The 25,643-nt window shown below is 44.0% G+C and overlaps 1 protein-coding gene across 10 annotated transcripts in view; it reads left to right on the forward strand.

Moving 5' to 3' along the window:
• The window catches only part of LOC118639744 (protein HIRA), a 93,818-nt gene that overhangs the window by 30,311 nt on the left and 37,864 nt on the right, over nucleotides 1-25,643 (forward strand). For 6 of the 10 annotated variants that reach the window (XM_036276147.1, XM_036276148.1, XM_036276150.1 and 3 more), the window contains 10 exons: nucleotides 3,913-4,008; nucleotides 5,195-5,355; nucleotides 6,681-6,848; nucleotides 8,576-8,689; nucleotides 10,599-10,669; nucleotides 11,349-11,454; nucleotides 13,976-14,194; nucleotides 15,558-15,643; nucleotides 20,592-20,789; nucleotides 23,164-23,325. In XM_036276147.1, the coding sequence (XP_036132040.1) occupies nucleotides 3,913-4,008; nucleotides 5,195-5,355; nucleotides 6,681-6,848; nucleotides 8,576-8,689; nucleotides 10,599-10,669; nucleotides 11,349-11,454; nucleotides 13,976-14,194; nucleotides 15,558-15,643; nucleotides 20,592-20,789; nucleotides 23,164-23,325 (1,381 nt within the window). Of the gene's footprint in view, nucleotides 1-45; nucleotides 145-3,912; nucleotides 4,009-5,194; nucleotides 5,356-6,680; nucleotides 6,849-8,575; nucleotides 8,690-10,598; nucleotides 10,670-11,348; nucleotides 11,455-13,975; nucleotides 14,195-15,557; nucleotides 15,644-20,591; nucleotides 20,790-23,163; nucleotides 23,326-25,643 lie in introns of those variants that run through there. The other 4 variants (XM_036276155.1, XM_036276153.1, XM_036276154.1 and 1 more) reach the window with 2 other exon arrangements.

Below are 25,643 nucleotides of genomic sequence, written 5' to 3' on the forward strand. Positions count from 1 at the left end.
ATAAGAGAGACAGATGATAAACTAGCCATGTAAGAAACTAGACGATAAGTGTCAGGAAGCAAAATGAAGTGGGGTGCCATATCACCCAGGGTTCTCAAGGAGGGCCTTGCTGAGAAGGTGCCTCCAAGCGGAGATTGGATGGAGGTGAGGCGACAACTGCACAGTCTTCCAAACAGCTTTCCAGGCAAAGGGAACAGCCAGGGCAGTAGCCCTGGAATGTAGATGTATGTTTGGGGTGTTCAGGGAAACACAAGAACTAGGGTAGAGAGAGTGAAAGGTGTAGGGGGCATGAGTGATGATGAGGGCTCTTCTTTGAGAGAGAGGAGGGCTAGGCATGGTTTTGAGTAGAGGAGTGAGGAGACCTGTACAGAGTTCTTATTGAAGGGGACTAAAGGGCAGCACTGGGGAGAGCAATGAGGAGGCTGCTGACAATCTAGCCAGTTTGGACCTGGGTCATAATGGTGGAAGTCAGGAAATCAGGATAAAGAACCAGCAAAAGAGGCTGAGACACAGAGGCCACTTAAGATAGTGGAGAGAATGTTTGAAGGAGAAGAGAGTGAGCAGCATGTCACATATTGCCTAAGGTCAAGTGAGGACTGAGGATTGACCATTGAACTTGACACCATGGAAACCCCCAGTGGTTTTGGCAAGTGTAGTTCATGTTAGTGTAGCTGGGTGAAAGCCTAATTGAAGGGGTTCAAGAAAGACCATGGAGCCCTGGCCGGTTTGGTTCAGCGGTTAGAGCGTCAGCTTGAGCTCCAGAGAGACCTGGGTTCGGTTCCCGTTAAGGGCATGTGCCTTGGTTGCAGTTTGTCCCCGGCCCTGGTTGATCGTGCAGGTGGCGGCCACTCAATGTGTCCCTTTCACATCGCTGTTTCTCCCTTTCTCTCCTTCTCTCTCCCTCCCATTCTATGTGAACAAAAAATGGAAAAATGTCCTTGGGTGAGGATAAAAAAGAAAAAGAAAGACCATGGAGAGGACAGAGCTGAGTTTAGCTGGGCTGGGATTTGTCAGGTACCTGTGAAGATACTGGAGAAGAGCAGAAGGAATAGTGGAGCCTCATGGGTGGTGAACTCTAAGCTGGATATGGAGACAGACAGTGGAAGGCCTGTAGCATCAGTGAATTATAGCACCTGAAATAAAACATTGGAATTGAGAGTGAGCTGTAAGCTCCAAATTGATGAAATTGGGGGGGGGGGGGGCGGCCCTCTGGGCATGACCAGGGGAATGAATGGCTGAGATAGTGATGGAAGCCAAAGTCATTGGAGGAGGAATTTAAGGATCTAAGAACCTTGGGTGTTTGAAAAATTATCCTCTTGGAATCACCAAGAATAATTATGGAAGTGTTTGCAGGAATGACTCAAAGGGCATCTGGAAGGATAAGTAATGTTGTGGAAGAAATTATCCAAAGCTACAGTGTTTGTCACAGTGTGAGTTTCTGGGTAAAACTAACAACACTGAAGTAGGCTACAGTGTACCTAAGAGCTTGATGTATCATGAAGGTGGCATAACTTAATCAGTAATGGAAAGAAGGAATTATTCCCTATTGGGATAGAATAATCATTAGCAGTTTGTGGGTGAGGGGAAAGTAATTTAGAGCCTCACTAATACAGCATACACCAAAATAAGCTCAAGTATTAAAGAGAGGAACATTCCCCCGGCTGGTGTGGCTCAGTGGTTGAGCGTCAACCTGTGCACCAAGGGGTTACAGGTTTGATTCCCAGTCAGGGCACATGCCTGGGTTGCAGATTCAGTCCCCAGTAGGGGCATGCAGGAGGCAGCTGATCGATGGTTCTGTCTCACGTCGGTGTTTCTATCTCTTTCTCCCTCTCCCTCTTTCTCTAAAAATCAATAAAAAAAATATTTTTTTTAAAAAAGAAACATTCTAAATAATTAAAGCAATAGAAAAACAATTGAATATATATTAAACCTCTAGCAGAGGGAATGTTTTTCAAGGTTAATGGGCAATAAAAGACATCACAAAGGAGACTTTACCACGTAAATCTCCTACAATGTAGGAAGGCAAACTGATGGAATTTGCAGCAAATGCCTGTTGTATCAATAGTCCTTGGAGACTGCAGAAAAAATCACATCTTCTTATTGGATTCCCAGATAACCACTTCTCTGCTCTAGGATTTAGGTACCACAGTGAAATTCTGGGGTTCACATGTTGCCTTCCTGGACTCAGCTCCTAGAGGAGGATCCCAGTCCTTGTATTTGTTAGACTGCTTCATAAAGGAGCTCAACAAAGATAGGAGGAGAGTTGTCTAAGGATAAGACATCTCTAAACAAACAAATGTGAAAAATCTTCACTTTCATTACTGATCAAAGTAAAATTTAAAATGTAACAAATGTACTTAATAAGTTAGAAGGGAGCCTGGCCGGTGTGGCTCAGTGGATTGAGAGCATTGCCCCACGAACTGAGAGGTCCCAGTTCGATTTCTGGTCAGGGCACATGCCTGGGTTGCAGGCTCAATCCCCAGTTGGGGGCGGGGGGCGGGGGCGTGTAGAGGCAGCCGATTGATGTGTGTATCTCATCAATGTTTCCATCTTTCTCCCTTCCTCTCTCTAAAAACTCAATAAAAATATTTATAAAAATAAGAAGGGAAAAGATCATAATCCTCAAGCTAATAGGGGAGTCTTAGAATGGAAGTTCTGCTTACAGAAATGTGAAGTCACAGAGTTCTTTGAAAAACGGTCTACAGTGAAAATGTTCAGGTCTTCTTCTAGATTCCCACTTTGAGATAACAGTCTCAAATGATCAACTGGAACATAAAGTTCATGACTAAATCAGGTCTGTTTATGGGAGCAAATGCTCTCAACAACATAGAATGCAGAACAAATCAAAAGAAGCCCTGAAGATCACATACACTATTAGCATATTACATGCAGCATACCAGTACATATGTAGGGTGAAATACAAATGCTAGCACAATGTGGAAAAAATTCATCAAGCTGTCATTGAAGATGTTTTAAAAACTAGAAATTTTGCATATTTTGCTTACACTCTTTTTAAAAATCCTATGAGGATAGGACTCAATAGTTAATAACTTGCTGCTGTGTTGCTCTTTCTTCATTTCACCAGTTTTCTGTACACCTACCACTGCATCAAGGCAGTGAGATTAGAACAATCAGTAGGAAAATGCCTGTCACACCTGCATGGTGAGATGGGCATTGTTACCATCACATTGACCTTTGTGGATGTGTTGGAGTGTGCCTGACACCATCCTACAGCAATTTTTCACATTTGATCCTCACAGCAACTTTCTGCAGATAGGTGCTTTTTAAAATACTCATTTTACAAATGTGAAAACTGAGTCACAAAGAAATGAGCATGATTAATTGTATTTGGGGGCTTCGTAGGGAAGGGGTACTCCTGTCAAGATCTTGGAGATGAAATCTAATTCATGAGGAAAAGGGTCTAAAGATGACTTTGCACTGATTCAGTTAGTCAGCAGCTATTGATCCCGGCTGGGTGCCAGGCATTCTGCTAAGTGCAGAACCTACAATGCTCAAAGGGTTGTATGAGAAAGCCCAATTAGAATGGGAGAAACAAGCTTAGCGGTGTTGAGGCCATAAGTCCAGTAGGTATCAGAGCCATGGTTCTAATACATGGATGTACTACCACAGGGCACCAAGCTTTCAGCTATGCCCCCAGTTGCTTCATCTGTGAAAGTTGTAGAGCGGGATTAGTTAGATCCTTCAAATTTTATGACCATTTGAAAAACTTTAGTGGGGAGATTTTTCAAATTGGTTACAAAAAGAGTCTAGTTATGATGGTCCCAAGTCAAGTCTCCTCAAACATGGCACCAGGGACTGCTGGCCCAGTTGGCAGATGTGTGGTACTGCCTGCCCCCCTTGCCAATTCTACATGCCAGGTAAGAGACTCAATGCCAGTTCTCTGTCTTCCAGATGTGATGGACGTAGCATGGTCTCCCCATGATGCCTGGCTGGCTTCGTGCAGTGTGGATAACACTGTCGTCATCTGGAATGCAGTGAAGTTCCCAGGTCTGAGCCTCCTCTGACTGGTGGAAGAAAGGGGTTGCTCATCATCAGTGCTGCCTGTCGGTGTCTAGAGCAGGGTGGGCTCTGCTTTGGCTGGTGGCAGCAGGTGTCACAGTGGACAGGGATTTGTGGGTCTTATCAGTAATTCAGTTCTTTTTTCTTCATCAGTTACATTTGTTTAAAGTTTTAAAGAAGTTTATGATAAAGAAAAAATAGTAACAGAGGGCTAACATGGATGTAGCACAAATCATGAGGGTGGTACATTGGCAACTGGAGTTGACGACCTCACCCAGCTTGTGCTTAGTTTGCCCCAACATTCCCACTCATGCTGGGCCTTCACCTCGGCATCTCTACACATGTGCCTTCAAGGGGAGCCCTTCCACACTGGGCTCTGGCCTCAGCTGAGGTGCCACCTCCTCTGTGACACCCTTAAGCAGATGCAGGTTAACAAATCCAGTTGTGCAAAAGATTAATTTTTATTATTAATGTGTTTAAAGTTAGGACAGATGGCATAACACTGCAGTTTATATGTAAGAACTAGTAAGATACTTATATTCCTGCTTTGTATCTAGAGTATGTTTTCTTCATGGGCTGAAAAGCATCATCCATGGACTTCATGCAAGTCATTTTCTCCCTTTAAGCCACCAGTATGTGTGGTGACATTTAGGTTGTGGATTTCTAGGAGGTAGTGTCTCACACACTTTGTCCTCAGTGATAACTTACAGAAACTCAGTGCAGTGCCCACTCCCCTGAGCTGCCAGGAAGGTTCACATCAGAAGTGCCAATTTCACAGCCCAGGTGAACATGGGCTTCTGTCCAGAAAGGCAAACCACAGGCAAGACCACTAGCTGCAGATAAGATAAGTGGGCAGAATTTGGCTCTGGCCCAAGCCTAGGCCCCTGATTGCATACCCCTGTAGAGGCATATGCAGCCTCTACCCACAAGTATAAGCTGTGAGTAAAGGGAAGTTGTGATGCCCACTTCCTTGGTGCAGTCATTTCTTCAGGTTGGTTTTGCCTTGGTGGACATCAGATTAGGGGGCTCTTCTGCTTGTGCCCATGGGCAGGGGCTGGCCAAGGTATACCCCTGAAGACCCTTCTCGGTTAGCCATTCCATAGCCCATGTTTCTATATAGAGTCATTGTTTTCCCCTAGGTAACACCTTTCTAATCTCTTATTTTTCTTCACAGAAATTCTAGCTACTCTGAGAGGTCATTCTGGCTTGGTAAAGGGGTTAACTTGGGACCCTGTTGGTAAATATATTGCCTCTCAAGCTGATGACCGCAGCCTGAAGGTGTGGAGGACGCTGGACTGGCAGTTGGAGACGAGCATAACCAAGCCTTTTGATGAGGTATCAAGACAATCTAGAGAACTTGGCCCAGCACCCATCCTGGCCTCTGTGCACAGAGGAGGAGCTGGCTGGGGTGTGGACCTTGTGGGTGAATGCAGAGTTCTGTGGCCTGTGCAGACTGGTCAGTGTTCTCTAAGGTGGAATGTGATTTTCAGATGATGAAAATCTTTTATTTCTCAGATGTTCTCAAATGTCTAGCTTTGGAGTGAAAAGGATTTATAAGTTTTAAAGCTGAGCAGAACCTTAGAGATAGCCCATAACCTTGTGCTACCACAGCTGGCTGCCATAGATATGGATGAAACAATTTCTCACCATGTGGCATTTATATTGCTCTGCCCCACAGGGTGTACAGGAAGACAAGAGGATGGAGATAGCTCTTGTATTTTTCCCAATTGTGCTGTGGCTTTTCCCACTGACTTCCACTGCAGGCCACCTGACTTTCTTGGGTAGAGATACCAGTACGGTTTACAAAATATTTGGAGGTCGGACTGCAGTGGCTTGTGTAGTATTCTACTGTCTCTTCTATTTGAGTTTTTATTTTATGTAGGATCAGCACTCAAGCTTGTTATTATTCATTAGACTTTTTTTTTTTTTTTTTTTTTAGGGAGAGAGAGAGAAGCATCAATGAGAGAGAACATCAATTGGTCACCTCCTGCATGCCCCCCACTGGGGATTTGGCCCACAACCTGTGCAGGTGCCCTGACTGGGCATCGAACCAGCAACCTTTTGGTGCATGGGTCGATGCTCAACTAATGAGCCACACCAGCCAGGCCATTAAACATTTCTTAAGTGCCTATTATGTGTGTACAGAAAATAAAAGTGGCTTATTCAGACTTCACGAACCTCTTCTTTGCTGGTACAGTAGCATCACCAGGCTTTGAGTGTGGAGATAGGCTTGAGAGCAGGTGGTGTCGCTCATGGTCACTGGCTGCATCATAGAGACAGGTTCTTGAGCATCAACAGGGCTTTTTTCTCCACTGCAGTGAATGCTCTACAGACTTAATTAGTGAGGTTAATAGGTGCTGGGCAGAACAAAGGGGTCAATGGCCATATACAGAGAAGTTTCTGCCTTGCAGATCCCCTCAAGGCCTACCCCACTGTGCTGTGCTCAGCTCCTGTGGGAGTGTAGTATGCCGTAGCTCCAAATCTCCTCTGACAGAGGCTTTATAGTTGTGTCATCTGGAGAGACTGGAATTACAGCTGTTCATATATTCAGAAGCTTGGGTGCACATTCCACCATCATACATTTGTAAATCAGAGTTCAACTTTATTCTTGAGGCCAGGCTTAGCCTTGATTTTCTTTTAAGCACAGATGTTTCTTTCAGTGTGGAGGGACGACCCATGTGTTGCGGCTCAGCTGGTCACCTGATGGGCATTACCTTGTGTCTGCCCATGCCATGAACAACTCTGGCCCCACTGCTCAGATCATCGAACGAGAGGGCTGGAAGACCAACATGGACTTTGTTGGACACCGGAAAGCTGTGACCGTTGTGGTGAGTGTGCTCAGAATGGTACCCTCAGCGTGGGCAGTGCTGTGCTCCCCAGGGCTGGGTCATGTATGGGACTGAGGTTGTAGGCTCTGAGATTCAGTACATGTCATGTTCTTGTTTCATTTTAAATACTTATGTTTCAGTGTTTAAATATTAAATTTACAAAATAGAATACATACTCATGTGTTTTATTGGCAAACTTTAACATGATAAATATCACCAAAATAATCCTTTGATTAGTAACATTGTAGCCCTGCACTAGCCTTTTTACACACTCAGGTCTGCTCATGGGTACTCAAGCATGGTGGTCCTGACAAATGCCCCACTCACTGAGCTCCGGAGGACACGGGTACGATTTTTGCATCCACCAGGCACGTGTGCTTGTCTTGGAGCCCCAACAGTGTCCGGGTGTAGCCTCAGGATGGTGCTTTGGATCACTGGAGTGTTTGTCTGAATCCAGAGCTGTCCGCCCAGTCTTGATGTGGAGGGGACAAGAGTGCCAGAAGATGTGGCTGCAATTACTTCTCAGTCTTTAGAGCTTACGGGCCACTCCTTTTATACTTTCGGATGATTTGCATTGAAAGAATGTCTTGAGAGTGCCCAAGGAAGGCAAAGAGCGTGTGAGAACCAGGATTTCCTCTCCACTGGGCAACCACAACAAATTCAATAAACTCTTGGGCTAAGGCTTATAAAAGTGAAGGATCATCCAGGTCCCTGATCTCAGTTTTTTTTATTTATCAAAATGATCTCCTTCTTCCCATTGTTTAAATTGATGATAAATATCATATATTGTGACTTAAATTTATATAAATAAAGTATCTTTAATTTTTTTTTTAATTTGAGTCCATGTAAGATTTTGTTTGAAACCAGGACCATGTTGCTAAAATGTTTTAAAGTCATGCTTTTTAGTTAGCATAGTGCTTTCACATTACTCTTCTTAAGTGATCCTCAAAGAGTAGCTGTGTGAGATGGTTATGAAATTCAAGCCCAGGGACACGCCTCTGGGTTCCATGTTCTCCAGTCTCCGTGGGCCTCTGGACATTTTGCCTGCCTCTGGGAGTAGAACTGCTCTGGACCACTTGACACCCTTCTTCCTCAGTTCTCCTGGCTTGTGGATTTCAACTCTGAATCTAGAGCTCCCAACCCTTTTCAGCCCAGGAAAGCAGCAAGGACTTCAGTGTGTGCTTCCAACTTTTCCAAAAATGATGCCCAGGTTACACTGGCGTAGCCCCTAAGCTGACCTTAGCCTGATGTAGCCATCATCCCTGTGCATGAGATCATGCAGGGCTGATCAGTGAGATGGTATTGACTGAATAAGAAATAAAGTGAGAGGAAAGGAATACTGGAGCAGCCTCCCCTCAGGACCTTGTCCCTAAAACCCAAGTCCTAGAGCTGGCCCTGCCCAGGCCAAGAGGGATTTAGTAGCTCCCCTGCCATCTACCTGACTGTAAGCCCAGACTGGAGAGATAGAGCCTACTCCAAATCCTTCTCTCACCACTTACTCATTTGGTATTCAGCGCATGTTTTCCAGCCTCTCTGAACTTCACTTCAGCCTCAGCAAAATGCCTCCTGTGTAGATCAAATAACATGTGCTCAGTGCCTGGGCCCAGGAGGATGTCTGTGTGGGGCTCCCACCAGCAAGCTACAATTGTGGTATATTTGTAATACTTGGCATGGGATACCCGCTTGGTGCTTGATCAATTATTTTAGCATTTGTTATTTGGCTTTAGAAATTCAACCCAAAAATCTTCAAAAAGAAGCAGAAGAATGGGAGTTCTGCGAAGCCCAGCTGCCCATACTGCTGCTGTGCTGTTGGCAGCAAGGACCGTTCTCTCTCTGTCTGGGTGAGCCCCCCATCATGAGCTTTTGCTGCTCCTGAAGGGTGATGGGAGACAGGGCTGGTGAAGGTTTGGAGCCTGGAGGCCTGGAAGAACAGGAACCGGACCCCTTCTTCTACCCTGTACCTGGGGGCAGGCCCTATTATTACCCCTGAAGGAAACACTAAAGACTGGGCCTCAGCCCAGCCAGAGCAGCTCTTGTGTCCAGACTCAGGGAAACACCCTTAGTGGTGGGTGGCATAGTTGGCATGTTGTGTTTGCTTCATTTTAAAAACCCTATATCGACGTATAATCTTCATGAAGTATACAGCTCAGTGCATTGTCATAACATGTTTATACAGGTAACCACCACCCCAAAACGTTTCCTGTCCCTGCCCATTCAAGACCCCCAAATCTCCCTCTGCCAAGGCAACCACTCTAATGACCTCTTTCCCATTGATGAGTTTTGCCTGTTCTTAAACTTTATTTAAGTGGAGTTGTGCAGTGTTTACTTTTTCTTGTGTTGCTTTCACTCAGCACAGTGTTGTTGGGATACATGTATGTTATTACATTTAACAATAGTTTATTCCTTGTTAATTTCCCCATAAGCAGAGTGGATTTGAAGTTGTAGATTTGAAGGTTATCCTCTGGTTGCATTTATTACGGTCGTTTGTCACAGAGAAATTGATTGCTGTGTACACTGTGATTTTTTCAGGCCCAGTATTCATGTTACATCCATTCCAGAACCTGAACCCTAGTGCCATCATAGGCAGTTCCAGGCATGTTCTTCCTGGGCTCCTCCTGGCCTGGGGCTCCATTCATGGTGCTTTGACCAAAACATCACTGATCGTGTGCTCATGTTTCTTATAAAATTGAGGTCAGTTGCTCACACAGGTCTAGATTTCTGAGGGGTCTTAGACACATTTTTGGGAGGAGGGGCAGGGCTCTTTTTTCTAGAAGTGGAATTAGGGTAGGGGCAAGATTCTTCTTGTAGATTCCTGATAGCTCAGACTCCAGCTCTCTCCTCAGGACTAGGGTGACCAGAGTGACTCCTTTTCCACTAAAACAATCCAGCCTCCTGGAAGCTTCTGCAGTATCTCGTGGGAGCCCTGCAGAAGGGTGTTCCCACCCAGCCTGCCACTCTGTGGCCCCAGGACCTTTCAGCAGGAAGTCAGACACTAGCGTATGAGAGATGGATCTTGCAGTAACTGTGGGAATATGCAGGCGGTGCAGGGTCCAACATTAGAGTGACTAGATAATGAATATGCACGTGTGAATGTTATGCAGTTATCAAAAACAGATGTTTACAGGATATTTAATGACACACTCAGTAGATGTTAAATAAAAAAGCAGGCATAACCATGTGCCTTATTTTATAGACCAGAATAACTCAGTCAAGCGTTAATAGTGGTTAACTTAGGGTCTGTATTAGAGCAACATAAACTGTTTTTGTGTGTTTCTGGACCATCCACACACAGTATAGAATGAGCCTATGTAACATATGTAGCCTGTTACACCAAGCCTTGCACAAATGGGTACCAGAATTCCTTGGGCCCAGAGAATGTTTTCTCTGAGGCTATTTTCCTGAACTGGGAGCTACCTTTGCTGTCTCATCCCCTACTTGGTAGACCTTCTCTGCTCAGGTCCTGGCCCTTCCAGAGTCCCCTTCTCCATTGGTTGTCTGTGTATAAAGTCATCTCCCCCACCAGATCCCAATGAGCCCTTCAGACAGGGGCCACTCTAGTTTGCATATTTCTGCAAGCTTTGGTTTCTACAGTGGGATCTCAGTGGTTGCTGTTTGAGTAGAGCTGAGTATGTCCTCTATGTCAGCAAAATTCTGACCAAGGCTTCTAGGACTGGTAGTGTTAACTGAACTGACTGAACAAAAAGTTGTTTTCATTCATTTTATTAACCTTTGCTGCTGCTTCCTTTCCAGCTGACGTGTCTGAAACGGCCTTTGGTTGTCATCCATGAGCTCTTTGACAAATCCATCATGGATATTTCTTGGTAAGATGGATTCTTGTAATGATGTACAGGCTAGGAAAGGTGAAACCATACCTTGGAACCCAAAACCCCTGAATGTGATTAAAGTCAGGTAGCCAGGGACCCCACCCCCCTATTCCCACCCCTGGTTTTGCCACTAGAGCAGAACCCAGGGTACTGTTTGCACACAATTCAAGAAAGGGCAGCTTGGTCCTGATTTTCAGAGAGTGTCTACTGCTGTGCTCCTTGTTCTGTTGGGATTTGCCCCTGGAAAATGTCTTCAACAAACTGGTATTGAGGAAAAGGAGAATGCTGTGATCCTGGTTCTACTCTACTCTGTCCTTGCATGAACTAGATTAGCATAGGTTTGGAGACACATTCTGCCTGTCAGTGAATTCATTCAGATGTATACTCCCCCACACTTGGTTTTCCTAAATGGTTTCAAAAATAAGATAAAGATGAAATTCTTACAAAACACATGATGAGAGATACTTTGTGCATGTACTTAGAACTAAAGGGTGCCAGAACCTTCTGGGACTGTATTGTCTGCCCTGTCCCCATCCCCACAAGGCCACAGAAAGGCATTAGAGATTCTCAGCATCTACCTAGAGCCCAGCCCTGCTGTCTTCAGGTGCCAACCACTAAGGCATTCATGAGCACCACAGGCACTTGCTCCCAGGCTGCTAATGGTCATCTCTTTCAGGACGCTGAACGGGCTGGGCATCCTGGTATGCTCCATGGATGGCTCTGTGGCATTCCTAGATTTCTCCCAGGATGAGCTTGGAGACCCACTGAGTGAGGAGGAGAAGGTAAGAGAATAACACACTGCCAGCTAGTAACCCATGTGCTGTGCATGCTCTGGGGTCATAGATATGGCCATGATAGCTCTGAAAGGCCTCTTCAACTGGACTGTCTTCTTGTGACATCACAGATACACTGTTTCTTTCTTTTTTTTTTTTATCCTCACCTGAAGACATTTTTTTCCATTTTTTGTTCAGATAGAGTAGGGGATGGGGTGGGGGGAGAAACATCAATATGAAAGGGACACATCGAGTGGCTGCCACCTGCACGACCAACCAGGGCTGGGGACAAACTGCAACTGAGGTACGTGCCCTTAGCGGGAACCGAACCCAGGTCTCTCTGGACCGCAGGCCGACGCTCTAACCGCTGAGCCAAACTGGCCAGGGCAGTTTCTTAACATATTATTGGGTGTTCATCTTTTATAGGTTGTAATCCTTGTCTCCTTTAGAAAATAGATTAATTTAAAAATGAGTCTGTTCCATTCTTGAATAAAACAATTTCGGGCATCTCTTCCTGAGCTGATAATTAACCACACACACTGGGAGGTTTCAACCTGGAAGAGAGAGCTCCCAAGCAAGGGTCCCCACTCAGTCACTTTCCCCATTGTCTTGTACTGAGACAGTTGCCATGGAGCAACAATTAAATAGTAATATTGACCATTTCTCAGCACTTACTATATGCCAGATTCTGAAACATTTGTTTGTATATATTATTTCATTTAAATTACACAAAACCCTTTAAGGCAGGGCTTACTCGTTTCATCAGTGAGGTAACTAAGCCATGGAAAATAGTTTGGCCAGCCCTGGCCGGTTTAGCTCAGCGGTTAGAGCGTCGGCCTGCGGTCCTGAGAGACCCGGGTTCGGTTCCTGCTAAGGGCACGTACCTTGGTTGCAGTTTGTCCCCGGCCCTGGTCGGTTGTGCGGGTGGCAGCTACTCGATGTGTTTCTTTCACATCGATGTTTCTCTCTCTCTCTCTGTTCCTCTCTCTCCCTCCCACTCTACCTGAACAAAAAATGTCCTCGGGTGAGGATAAAAAAAAAGAAAATAGTTTGGCCATGTGCTGAGACCATACATGACCTTTTGGTACGAGAACAGAAGCCTAACCCATGCCCACTGCCTTTAGACCAGGCCTCCTCCCTATGCTCTGCTCAGGACAACGTGGCCCATGTCCCCTTCCTCAAGGGCTTCAAGAAAGGCTCTGCTCTATGGTAGACTTAGAACTGTGTTTCTGCAAATAGGCCTTACCAACACTAGTTTGTATGAAAGGAGCACTGTGAAAGCCCAACAGGTGGGCAGCTCTCCCCTCAGTGATTTGATTGCTAGTAGAAGCTCCCTCTTAAAGCTACTGTGTGGACCACCACCCCCGCCACTATGATGCAAACCCTTTGGGGGTAGGAGTCTGACTTGTTGACAGCACCTAGAATAGGGCCTGGCACCCTGGCAGTCACTTGTCAATGAAAGGAATAGTGTCTTGGCCTCAGGTCTTCTTTCCACCTTTTCACTGTCATCAGGTAACCTGGGATCACTGTACACTCTCCTTCCCCTTGGAGAGTCACAGTGGGAGTCTGTGTAATAACCTGTCTAGCTTACTGTTTCCCAGATGACAGGCAGGGACCCCATGTATGAGAAACACTAGGGAAACATTGGCCATACTTTGAATTCTGCTTCGAGATTCCAGGAGAGAGATTCAGGGCAGAGGGGACAGGAGCCAGAGTGGTAAGGGAAGGAGGTTCCTGGCCATATATAGGCACAACAGGCCCTGTAGGAATGAGTCCCACAGTGCCAATTCCCCCACCCAGCATCCTCTGCTGTGAGGCAGATGTCCTCCTAACCTCCACATTGATAATAGCACATCCTTATGTGAATCTGTTGTCACACCAGACACTCCAGTATTTTGGGAACATCATCCCTGCCTTTGTGAGGTTTTGTCCGGCTTGTTCTGACATGGGACTAATGAGACTTGGGAAGATGGAGAGAGGGGCCCTGCTCAGAAGGATCAGGACAGTAGGGACAGAGAAGAATTTCCCTAGGTCTGCTGTACCAGGCCTTCCCTTGTTCTTAGAAACACTGTTAGCAGCCCTATGGAGACCTGCAACCACAAGGGGCTGATGGCTGCAGAGAAGAGCAGTGAAAGCAGACTCTGGTTTCAGTATCTGATTCCCAAAGAGTGTTTGGAATTCTTGGAGTGATTTAAAAGCCTTAAGTTAGCAATTTGATTGTCTTAACTTCAGTTCAACAAATGTTTGCCATTTGTTCTGCATCAGACGTGTAGTAGGTGTTTTCTAGTTTGTTACTCATTCACTTTCATGCCCAGCTATACATGGGAGGTTATAAACATCTAGGGAAGGTACAAGACTGCTCCAGAGTCATTTAATTAGCAACAGGCAATAGAGAGCTGGCATCGGCGCTCTGGGACCTTTGCCCAGGGCCCTTTCTGCTTTCAGAACCAGGAGACCCAACACACAACTCACCCACTGGTGGGCAGTATCTATCACTTGGCTGCTCACAACTGGTTTATGCTTTCTCTAGAGCCACATTCACCAATCCACCTATGGCAAAAGCTTGGCCATTATGACTGAGGCCCAGCTCTCTACAGCTGTAATTGAGAACCCTGAGATGCTCAAGTACCAGCGGAGGCAGCAACAGCAGCAGCAGCTGGACCAGAAGAGTGCCATGACCAGAGAGACAGGCTCAGCTGCCTCAGTCGCTGGCGTCGTCAATGGGGAGAGTCTGGAAGACATCAGGAAGGTGAGGGCTTGGCCCAATGTTACGACATTACAAGAACACAGCACATGCCCAGGGACAGGGCAAGGGGAATAGACAGTATAGACATGGCACAGACACAGTGATGGGGAGGTGGGTGTGTACTGGATCTGGTGTAGTATCCAGTATCCAGGAATAAACCAGCTTGGGCCCACTTTCCCCATTACCCTCAACTGCATGAGGTAGTAGTGGGCTTAGTCTACCTTTATCAAAGGCCTTTTTGCCCCAAGGAGCTCTAGAAGAGGTCATTTCTTATAGGAATTTGGCCTTTCTAGGAAATTCCATATAATAGCCTTGAATAATGTTATTTGTCATTGCAACATTGAGGAGAAAGTAAAAAAATTGATTCCTGGCTGAGACTACTGTCTGTGTGGAGTTTGCACATTCTCCCCATGTTTTCTCCCACATCCCAAAGATGTGCATGTTAGGTTTGCTGTCCAGGATGTGCCCTGAGCTGCCGAGATAAGCTCCGGCCACCCATGATCCTGAACTGGAATAAGTGGGTTGGAAAATAATGACCTCACTTGTTTTTGTTAATCTTCCTTAAGTGTATGGATAGTTCACATATATTTCAGTGTTTAATATTAGAAGTATTTTGGGTCTTTATTTAGAAGTTTGGTGGTGTTTTTATGACCAGAAATGTGTTATAAGAACTTAACTCTTGTTTATATCAATTAGCCTTTGGTAAAATTGTTTTTTTATATGTGTTCCACTTTAAGTCAACAGTTTCCAAGAACCTATCAATGACATTGAGTGAGAATTTACTGTATTGAGGACATTAGGTTTCAGACTCTGCCCTTAGGAGACATCTGTGGGCTCCCTTCTCACTGAGGGGTGGAAAGTAGAGATGGGGCAGTAAGAAGGTTAGAATTACCTAGGGTGCTTAAACTATCCTCAGGAGTTTGTGAGGGGTGATGAACCTCCCCAGATGATTCAGACACAATGTGTGACCCTTGGTTATGAGCTTTCAGTGGAAGAAAGTTTGCAGACAACAGCTTTTAAACAAGAATATGGCTCATGGATGCTGGTCTCATCTATTAGTTTTCTCGTTGATCCCCATGGACACACTTTCCCCTAGAACCTGGCCATGCCTTCATACTGGTGATGGAGAGGAAGGGGCTGGAGCTGATTCAGATGGGAGCTTTCTGTCCTTTCTCTTTTACTGTGCAGGAAGTGGAGCATGCACCCTGATAAAAACATTTGTTCTTTTATTAGCTGGCTTAGTTTAGTTGGACCAGAAGTCTATAGAAGGGAAGTTAGAATATATTTCCTTAGAAGCCTTATTTTTTTATATTTGGAAATAGTTGGCATAAACTTCCCATTCATTTATATCACTCTACTTTGACAGAATCTTTTGAAGAAACAAGTTGAGACTCGGACGGCAGATGGCCGGAGAAGAATCACACCTCTCTGCATAGCACAGCTGGACACCGGGTACTTGTTCATTCAACAAGCTTTCAGTGGCCTTATCTGAGATTTCTTCCCCTTCCCTTTCACCAATTAGCACTTTCATAATCAGGGTCTTCACAGGCTCTTGGGCAGATCTGTCCCATAGAATCTGGAAGTGAGGGAGTTAAACCCAGCTTCCCACCAGCCTCAAAGTCCATTGCTCCCCACAGAGCCCTTATGCAAACTTATCTCATGCTGAAGGTGGGCTGGAAGGAGCCTGTGATAGGACATCAGCCAAGGGCACCTTCACAGCATGTCTATGCAGCCAGCCCTGCTTCATTCTTGGCAGGGCATTGGAATACACAAGGTAGAGAAGTTGGACTGGCTTTTCTTCTGTTTCTTTTTTCCTTTTATAGTCTTCTTTTTTTTTATTGTGAAAGAAATATATACATATACACCTTGTTGAAAATAGCCCAGCTGGTGTGGCTCAGTGGTTGAGCGTCGACCCATACACCAAGAGGTTGCCGGTTTGATTCCCAGTCAGGGCACATGCCCAGGTTATGGGCCAAATCCCAAGGGCATGCAGGTGATGACCACTCAATGTTTTCTCTCATCGACGTTTCTATCTCTCTCTCCCTAGAAAAAAAAAATCAGTAAAGAAAAAAAATTATAAGAAAATAGTAGAAGCCCAAAGAAGGACATAAACATTACCCATAATTCAGTCTCTTAGATATAATCAATGTTAACATTTTTGTATCTGTATCTCCAGTCTTTTTTCCCTACTTGTTCCTATATCTTGACCTTGCAACCATTTTAATAAATAGTCCTCTGAAGCATTGGCTTGCTAATTGTACCCAGCCTATGAATGCACCATGATTTACTTAACCAGCCCCTTAACTGTGGACTGGTGGTTTTTTTATTGTAAATGAATCTCTGAGTACATCTATGACTGTTACTTTAGGCTACTTCCCAGAAGTGGAATTGTTGGGTGGAGAATGGGGCTATGAGGCACATTTCCCTGAGGAAGTAGAAAGGAGAGAAGTGGACTCAGTCATCATTTGTTGTTGTCTCAGCGTCTATAGTCAGGCTTGCTTTTGTATGGATCATTCTCCCCAAAACGATGTATGTTGATTTAAAAAATGATAAAGTCCTGTGTGAAAGAAATGGATTCCCCCTGTCAAGGTGCTTCACTCTGGGTTTTATACTCATTCAGCTGATCTGCTCAGGACAACCAAAAACAGTAGCCCTCTGCACTTTGCAGTTGTCCATCCTTGAGCTGTTCCGAATCTTCCTAGATGTCTAAAGAGACCTTCGGTCATATGATGTGCTAATTGAGCTCCTCATGTTAGGTGTTTGGGCACTGAGGCTCTGGAGGGCAGAGACTTGATCGGATGGAGCCAGTACCAGTTTTCTGACTCCTCCCAGAGAGTGATTTTCCTTTGGTCAAGCGTTTTTCCTATTGTGAACCTAAAGAGGGTATTACCACCTACTCCCTACCTTTTATTAGGACCAAGGCAGACCAAGTATGTGACACTTCAAGACTTGTGGGAGTGAGGATTCATGTAAGCATTGGTGGTGGTGGTGGCACTTTTGTTCTATAGATTCCCTCCAGGCCTCACCTAGTGAGGAGGCAGAGGAAGCAGGTGGCTTCCTGCCTGGACTTGAACCACCTTTCTGCCATAGGGCTCATTTTCTGGCACCAGAACTTGATTCTCTTCATCTTCAAAGCTTTTTTGCCCTCCTGTTACCCATGTTAAAACAAGTAGAAACAGAATAGCTAATTATTATCTTAGCTAATCAAGAAAGGTACAAATATTTAAAGTAGAAATAAGTGGGAAATAACTACAGATAAAGAATAAATCAAAAGATGAAAGACATTTTTGCTGAACTTTGTGCAAATAAATGGGAAAGTAGATGATTTTTGAGGAAAATAAAATAAGCAAACTAAAGAAAATCTGTACGGATGAGTTATTATAGAAAAAATAAAGGACACTGAAAGGGTTAATCAACTGAAAGCCACCAGACTAAGAAAGCTTCACAGGGAAATTCTAACAGGCTTTTAAGGAACAGATCATTCTGATACTTTTGAAAATATTCTAGTGCATAGAAAAGAAAGAAAAGCTTACACAATCTTTATCTTTGAAATGAACACAATATTTACATCAAAACTTGGCAGGTAGAACATAACAAATTCCTGATCAGTCTCATTTCTGAATGTCAATGCAAAATCCTAAATAAATAGTAACAAACAGAACCTTACAGTGTGTGAAAATGTTAATGCACTATAATTAAGTAAGGTTTATTTCAGGAAAGCAAGGTGGTTCAAATTTGGGAAATTTAATTTACTTCTACATGTCAATAGATCCAAAGTAATTATACAGTCATTTCTATAGATGCTTAAAAGGTAGTTTTATTAAACTCACCATCATTCTTATTTAAAACTCATTTATTTTTCTTTTCTTTTTTTAATCCTCACCTGAGGATATTTTTCCATTGATTGTTAGATAGAGTGGAAGGGTGGGTGATGGAAAGAGAGAGACACATCAGTGTGAGAGAGATACATCGATTGGTTGCCTCCCTCACAATCCTGACCAGGACTAGGGATCGATTCTGCAACCAAGGTATGTGTCCTTCACCAGGAATCGAACCCACGACCTCCACTCTGAGGGCAAACACTAACCACTGAGCAAAACCAGCCAGGGCTAAAACTCATTTAAATGAAAATAGATGGATGCATGATAAACTATCTTATTTCTAATTAAAATTAAAAACTAAGCAAATGTCTACTCTTATGACTATAATTTAAATTGTTCTAAAGGTCTTTGCTCAAACAGTCAATAGAAAGAATAAATTGAAAAGGAAATAGTAAATGTATTATTATTTAAAGATGATATGATCTATAAGAGAATCAACTGGAAAAACTGCCATAGACAATAAAAGAAGAAAATAAGGTGACTATATACACAACCAACATGATGAGATCAAGTAGCACCAACTACTTTTAAAAGATATGAAGGAAGAAATCACTTTCACAAATGCAATACCTGAACATAACAAGAAATGTAGATCTTTATGGGAAAAAAAAAAAACAATTTAAACCCTACTGAGAGATCTAAAAGGAAATTCAAAAATTACACGAAATGCATACCATTTATTAGCTTGGATGACTCAACATCATAAAAAATGACAGATTTCTCTCAACCTATAAATATAACATGAGCCAATACTAATAACCACAGGAATTTTCAGAATCAGACAATCTGATTCTGAATTTAAGTGGAAAAATAAATAGGAATGGCTGAAAATACTTTTGAAAAAGAAGATTAATCAGGGAAGACTAGCCCCACCAGAAATTAAAACTTATAATAATTAAAACAGTGAGGTACTGACACATGAATAGACAGAACATTGGGATACAATAGAAAACCTAGAAATCAGTTCAAACAGAATTGGAGCCATGCTTCACTTAAAATTCTGAACAGCTCTGTTTTTCAGAGAATATCTGAACAGCTCAGAGATTTTTTTTTTTTATGTTTAACTTTTTTGTTGTTTAAAATTTTAGAAGAGTCTGTAGTAGAATAGTTTATCTGAGGTGAAAAAATTGTTTCTAGCCCGACCATAGTGGCTCAGTGGATTGAGTGTTGTCCCATGGACTGAGGTCCTGGTTCAGTTCCCAGCAAGGGCACATGCCCCGGTTGCAGGCTCGATCCCCAGTAGGGGGGTATGGGGGAGGCAGCCGATTGATGTTTCTCTCTCACATCGATGTTTCTATCTCTCTCTCCCTTCCTCTCTAAAAAAATCAATAAAAACATTAAAAATTATTTTTATGAATGACACAAAATTTATACCACACAAAGATAACTTTTTTTGCAAGGAAAATTACACAATAAAGAAAACACAGTATTTTGGGGAAAATATTTTCTGCTTATATAAGGAATTCTTTTATATGTAAGTAGTCTTAAAATCAATAATAAAGACCAATAAGCAAATAGAACAGTAGATGAAGGATATGAACAAACATTTCACAAAAAAGTAATTAGATGTTTCTATATGAAAAAGTTTCAATCTTACATCAAACTCATTGCAAATTAAAACTGTGGTAAGGTATTGTTTTTCATCTATCAGTTATCAAGTATCAAGAAATTTGATTAAATTGTTGGTGAAGGTGTGGAGTTATAGACACTCTCATACACAGGTTGTAATTTAAACCTCTAAGGAGGGCACTTTAGAACTATTTGTCAGAAATCATTAATGAACATTTCATTGGCTGCTGCAATTCCACTTCTAGGAGTTTATCTCACATAAAATGTGAAAGGAACAATAGGTGTAACGACAATTATAATAATGGCATCTTTGAGCAGCTACTGTGTGTTCTAAGTGTTTGCTACACTAACAACTTTAGTCCTAACAGCAGCCTCATGGGGAAGGTCCTGTCACTTTCTGTTTTGCAGATAGGAACCTGAAGCACAGAGTGGTTGACGTACCCAAGGTCCCAGAGCTGGTGCATAGCAGAGGAGTGAAACCTGGCTGGTTTGGCCCAGGGCCCTCAGTCTTAACACTGCAATATCTTGCCTCCTGTTGCAGCAGTGTCTATTACTGAACAGGCTGGGAGACAGCCCAGCCCGGTTGTTCCTCAGTAAAGACTGGTTAGGTAAATTATGGTACATCCATATAGCCTATAACAAAAGGGAGGCCCACTCTATATGCTGTATTTTATTAGTTCTGAGACACATTTGCACATTTTAGCACCTCTGAGATCAGGGTGCATCTGACAATTATATTTGGTAACAATTTTTTCTTAGTGGTACATAAAGTATTAGTTCTCCTTAGAGTCAATTAAACAATGTATGGAATGATTTTAGTTCGTAATTTTACAAATTTTCTTCCATGAAAATAAATTACCTTTGAATCCAGAAAAAAGTTACTTAGAATGTATAAAGTGCTTGATGTGGTATCTAGTTTTCCAGACTGACTTTGTTCTTTTTGACCACAGGGACTTCTCCACGGCATTCTTTAACAGCATCCCACTCTCAGGCTCCCTGGCAGGCACCATGCTCTCTTCTCATAACAGTCCACAGCTACTACCACTGGACTCCAGTACCCCTAACTCCTTCTGCGCCTCAAAGCCTTCCACAGAACCTGTGGCAGCAGCTGGCACCAGGCCTACAGGAAATTCTGTCAATAAGGACAGGTGAGTGGGCACTAAGGCTTGCTCCTGTCCCTGGGGAGAGTTCAGGTTTGGACATAGTTCCAGGGACACTTCATAGCCCCTTCAGTAAAAAAAGAAAGAAAGAAAAGAGATGCTAGATTTCAGATGAGGGCCTGCTCGGAAACCAGGCCTCATTCAGGTGAGTCTCTGAAGAGCTGTGAGGACTTCACATTCTGGAGGAAGATGCAGTCCCAGGTAGGGCTACTAAGGGTGAGAACCAACCAGGGACACATCACCTGCCTTCCTTCCTTTCGGCATGTCTGCACTGGAGGTGGCTTCCACTGCACTATTGGAAGCATTGCCGCACCAGTCATCTCAGTCAGGGTGCTTGTGTGTTGGGGCACAGGGAGCCTGTGTCTTTACCAACCATTACCTGGAAACCAAATTAGAGGTCAGTAAGAACCAGAGAAACATGAATAAGAGCCAGAAGTCCTTAACTCAGTGAACATTTGGCCAGCACCGGCTCTGGGTTACACACTGTGCCAGGGCCCAGGCATCCACAAGAGGTTGATTGGTGGGTTCATGTCCCCAGGGAGTGTGTAGGTAGGTGGAGAAAGAGGCATCGGGATGGCTCCTGGAGTCTCCTGGGTAGAAGTGGCTAGCCATCCAAAGATGAGGAGGGGTAGGTGGGCAGGTCTCAGGAAGGCTTATTAGAGGGTGCCCAAGGCCCATATAGGCCACCCAGGGGAAGAGGGAGGAGAGAGCCGCCAGAGCAGAACCCCAAGTCCCTGAGAAGTGGCAGTAAGTGGGAAGAAAGCTGAGTTGCTGTGCTGAATCAGGTATCTGGGCTTTCCTTAGAATAGAGACACGGAAGGCTCTGGACTTGCACCTTAGGAGGATTACTCCAAGAGGCGTTGGTGCCCAAATGTAGCTACCACCATAGCATACAAAACTATTACTGTTAGAATGTTTCTCCATTGGTGGGCACAGGTCTTGTGTTATTGCAACCTCCGTCCTGGGCACTGATATCGTGGTCATGGAGGCATGCATCAAGTGTCAAGCGTCAGGTGTCTGAGAAAAGTGTGAGGATAGATGGAAAGAGGAGGAGATGGAGCAGCTAAACCAGTTAGAAAGCAAAGCATCTGGGGAAGGACAGAAAGCTCCATATCTGTAAAATGTTTCTTTTTTTTTTTTTTTATCCTCACCCGAGGTCATTTTCCCATTTTTTTGTTCAGGTAGAGTGGGAGGGAGAGAGAGAAACAGAGAGAGAGAGAAACATCGATGTGAAAGGAACACATCGAGTGGCTGCCACCCGCACAACCAACCAGGGCCGGGGACAAACTGCAACCGAGGTACGTGCCCTTAGCGGGAACCGAACCGGGGTCTCTCAGGACCGCAGGTCAATGCTCTAACCGCTGAGCCAAACCGGCCAGGGCAGATCTGTAAAATGTTTCAACAGTTGGTCCTGCAGTTCCCTGGAAAGGAGGAGACGGCTGTTCAGGATACCTACCAGGTGTCTTTTATGGGGTCCAGGCAGATGGATTTGGTCATTAGGAGGCCCAGTGGTTTGGGGACCCAGCGTGAGGTATGCACTTGGACACGGGGAAACTGGCAGGCTCATGCTTGGGCTCTCCTTTCTCTGTGGAGTAAAAGGCAAGGTCTATGGGGTGAACACTTGGAAGAGAGTGTAAAGAATGTGTCATTGTCACATTGAGGTGGGAGTAGTCACCCAGGTAAAAGGTTGAAGGCCAGGAATAGACAGTGGCTTCAGGACCCCAGGTAGAGCTTTTCTCATCAGACCCATTGTCCAAGTGAGAAAAGCTGGTAGTTGGAATGGTTTGGGTTGCAGTATTCGAGTTGTGGAGATGGGGCCAGATGGGGTGAGAGAAAAGGGTTGTAAGAACCTCTTTCTGGGCCTATGCTACCCCCAGGAGCTCTCAGAACAATGCAGTGGGGCAAATGTGAGTGCATTTTCTCATGATCTCTGATAGCCAAACTTACATAATTTTTTTTTAATGTTTACTTTTTTCATATTTATCCTTCTTATTTATTGATTTGTTTTAGAGAGAGAGAGAAAGAAAAAAAAAACCATTGACTTGTTGTACTACTCATTTATGCGTTCATTGGTTGATTCTTGTATGTGCCCTGACCAGGGATCAAACCCACAACCTTGGCGCATCAGCACAGTGCTCTAACCAACTGAGCCACCTCTCTAGGTTAAACTTCCAGAATTTTAACACCTGAAAATATTTTTTAAATAGTCAGGAATAGTAGATTATATCTTGAAATGTTTGTGTTTATAGAAGTTTGATATTTGTTCCCCTTTCACTTGGCTCAAAGTCATGCAAATCCCAGACTCCAAAATCCAGGTTGAATTGTATTTGACATATTCTCCCATCTTCTTCCTCTACCCCAGCATGAACGCTACCTCGACTCCTGCTGCATCATCCCCTTCTGTGTTAACAACCCCATCCAAGATCGAACCCATGAAAGCATTTGACTCCCGGTTCACAGAGCGGTCCAAAGCCACGCCTGGTGCTCCTGCCTTAACAAGTGTGACTCCAACAGCTGTAGAAAGGTAGGTAGTGGTTGTGTGGGGCTCTGAGAGACCCAGGAGAATGCAGTCTCAGGCCAACAGTGCAGCGTCCTCTCTCCTACCAAGCATTTTGTCCTTCCTGTGGGAGCAGACTCTAGTCTCTCTCTACTGGGGATCCTGTTTCAAGGAGAAAGGAGCATTTGCTTCAAGTGGGAAGGTTGCTGGAAGGAGCTGTAGGGGTGGACAGAGCAGGCACAAGGACAACGAGGGCACCAGCATGACAGCTGGTCAGTGTGGATGGTGAACTGAGAATAACTTTGTTTGGATGGAGCCCAGAGTTTGCCCAGAAGAGCAAGAGGTTGCTTGGAAAGATGGAAGGCTTTGATACTGTTGCAATTGTGGTTGAACTCTTACAAGCCCTCTGCTACTTGCCTATTCTCTGCACCTCCCTTAGCACACAATAGCCAAGTCATGTGGAATGTAGTTAGTTATTTCTTGGAGTTGCAGAAGTCCTCCTGAGGAGGCCAGAGCAAGTGTATCAGCCTCTGCAGTTGTCACTGAGCTTCTCTGCCTTCTGGGGAGCCTGCCATGGCATAGCCCAGGGATGTTGGTGCTGGGAAAATTTGAGGTAGATTGGGCCACCTTCCTCCACAAAGGCCTTGAGTTTAAGTGCTATCCTCTCAGGATTGCATTCCACCTTGAGGTGACCAGTATTTAGCAGTCTTGGGCAGATACTCAGCCAAATGTAGAAACATTGGTCACAGACTCTTGCAATGGCCGCATAGTCAGCAGGTGCCCAATGAAGGGAGCATTTGTGATGAGATCTCTTCTTGCAGTAGATGGTGTCTTGGCGCTAAAGCTGAAGTATGCTGTCCTCAGGGCTTCACTAATGATCTTGAAACTGCTTGTCTGATCAGGATTTGTTATGAAACCAGCACAGGAGAACTCTTCCTTCAAGTCAACTGCTGCATTTGTGCCCTTGGTGTGGGACCTTGTATTCTACTCTGTAGTATGATCATGCTTGTTTTAGTATACAGATATCCATGTAATCTCTTTGCCTAGCAGTTTCTCTGTCCAGCAGTAGGGAGAATCTGAAAACCTACTTGCTGCTAAACACTTCGAAGTGCTGGGTAAACTGTAACACACATACCTAAAACACATGAGTAGTTCATAAAAAATTAAGGGAAAGCCCCATGTGCCAAAAATCTAAGTAAGAGTGAACAAAACAACCAGAGCAGTGCACAGGATCATACTCTGGGTGTTGACTTGGTGACAAAGAACCTTAAGTTTTAAGCCACACAGATTGAAGAGAGGGCCTGGGGTCTGAGCCATGTAGGAGGTTGGAACTAAGAGAGTAACATTAAACCAAACTGGTTGAAAAAGTGTATCTTCATTAAAAGTGGAGACTAGAAAAAACCTGACTGACATCATGAGAACATGACTGAGAAGTTAAAATGTCTCAGCCTATCTTCAGGATTAAGAAAACCATCTTTCCCTGAAACTATATAACTACAGACCTGCCCTCCCATGGATTGAGGATCAGTTTAATACAACCTGTGTCCTCTAGAAATCTCCAAGCCTAGAGATGAACACAGGGAGAGATTCTGGTCTGATTTATGCCCAAATTGCATTTGGCAAAGCTAATGCAAATCAACCCTGCCAGGAACATTTCCCTCACTCTAGGGAGTACAGCGTTCCCACCAATGAGGCACCACCTAAAATGGACTCGGGGCAACAAATCACATTTAAAAATAGTGCATTGTGCACAAATGTCAGGAGACTTAATGAACAGGCAGTTTAGACCTCTATCAACCTCTGATCATGGAACTGCCAGATGAAGACTAAAATAAATATGTTTAAAATAATCAATGATGTGAAATATAAAACAGAAAATACGAGGAAAGCCCTGCCTGTGTTGCTCAATTGGTTGGGTATCATCCCATGCACCAAAAGGTTGCTGGTTCAGTTCCCAGTCAGGCTACATGCTCAGGCTGTGGGCTCAATTCCCAGTAGAGGGCGTGCAGGAGGCCACTGATCTATATTCCACTCTCACAGTGATGTTTTTTCTCTTTCTTCCTCTCTCTCCCTCTTTCTCTAAAAATCCATTTTTTTTTAAAAGAGTGAAAGACACTCAAAGAAAAGAAAATATGAGAAAAAATAATATACTTTCCTATATACAAAAAGTAATTCAAAATAGGTCAAAGAACTAAATGTAAGAGCTAAAACTTTAAAACTCTTAGAAGAAAACATAGATGTAAATCTATGTGGCAACTGAATTAGGCAACTGTTTCTTAGATGTGATACCTAAAGCACAAGTAACTAAAGAAAAAATAAGTTAGACTTCATCAAAATTTAAAACT

This window comes from Molossus molossus, unplaced genomic scaffold, assembly GCF_014108415.1.
Source record: "Molossus molossus isolate mMolMol1 unplaced genomic scaffold, mMolMol1.p scaffold_m16_p_22, whole genome shotgun sequence".
Classification (NCBI taxonomy): domain Eukaryota; kingdom Metazoa; phylum Chordata; class Mammalia; order Chiroptera; family Molossidae; genus Molossus; species Molossus molossus.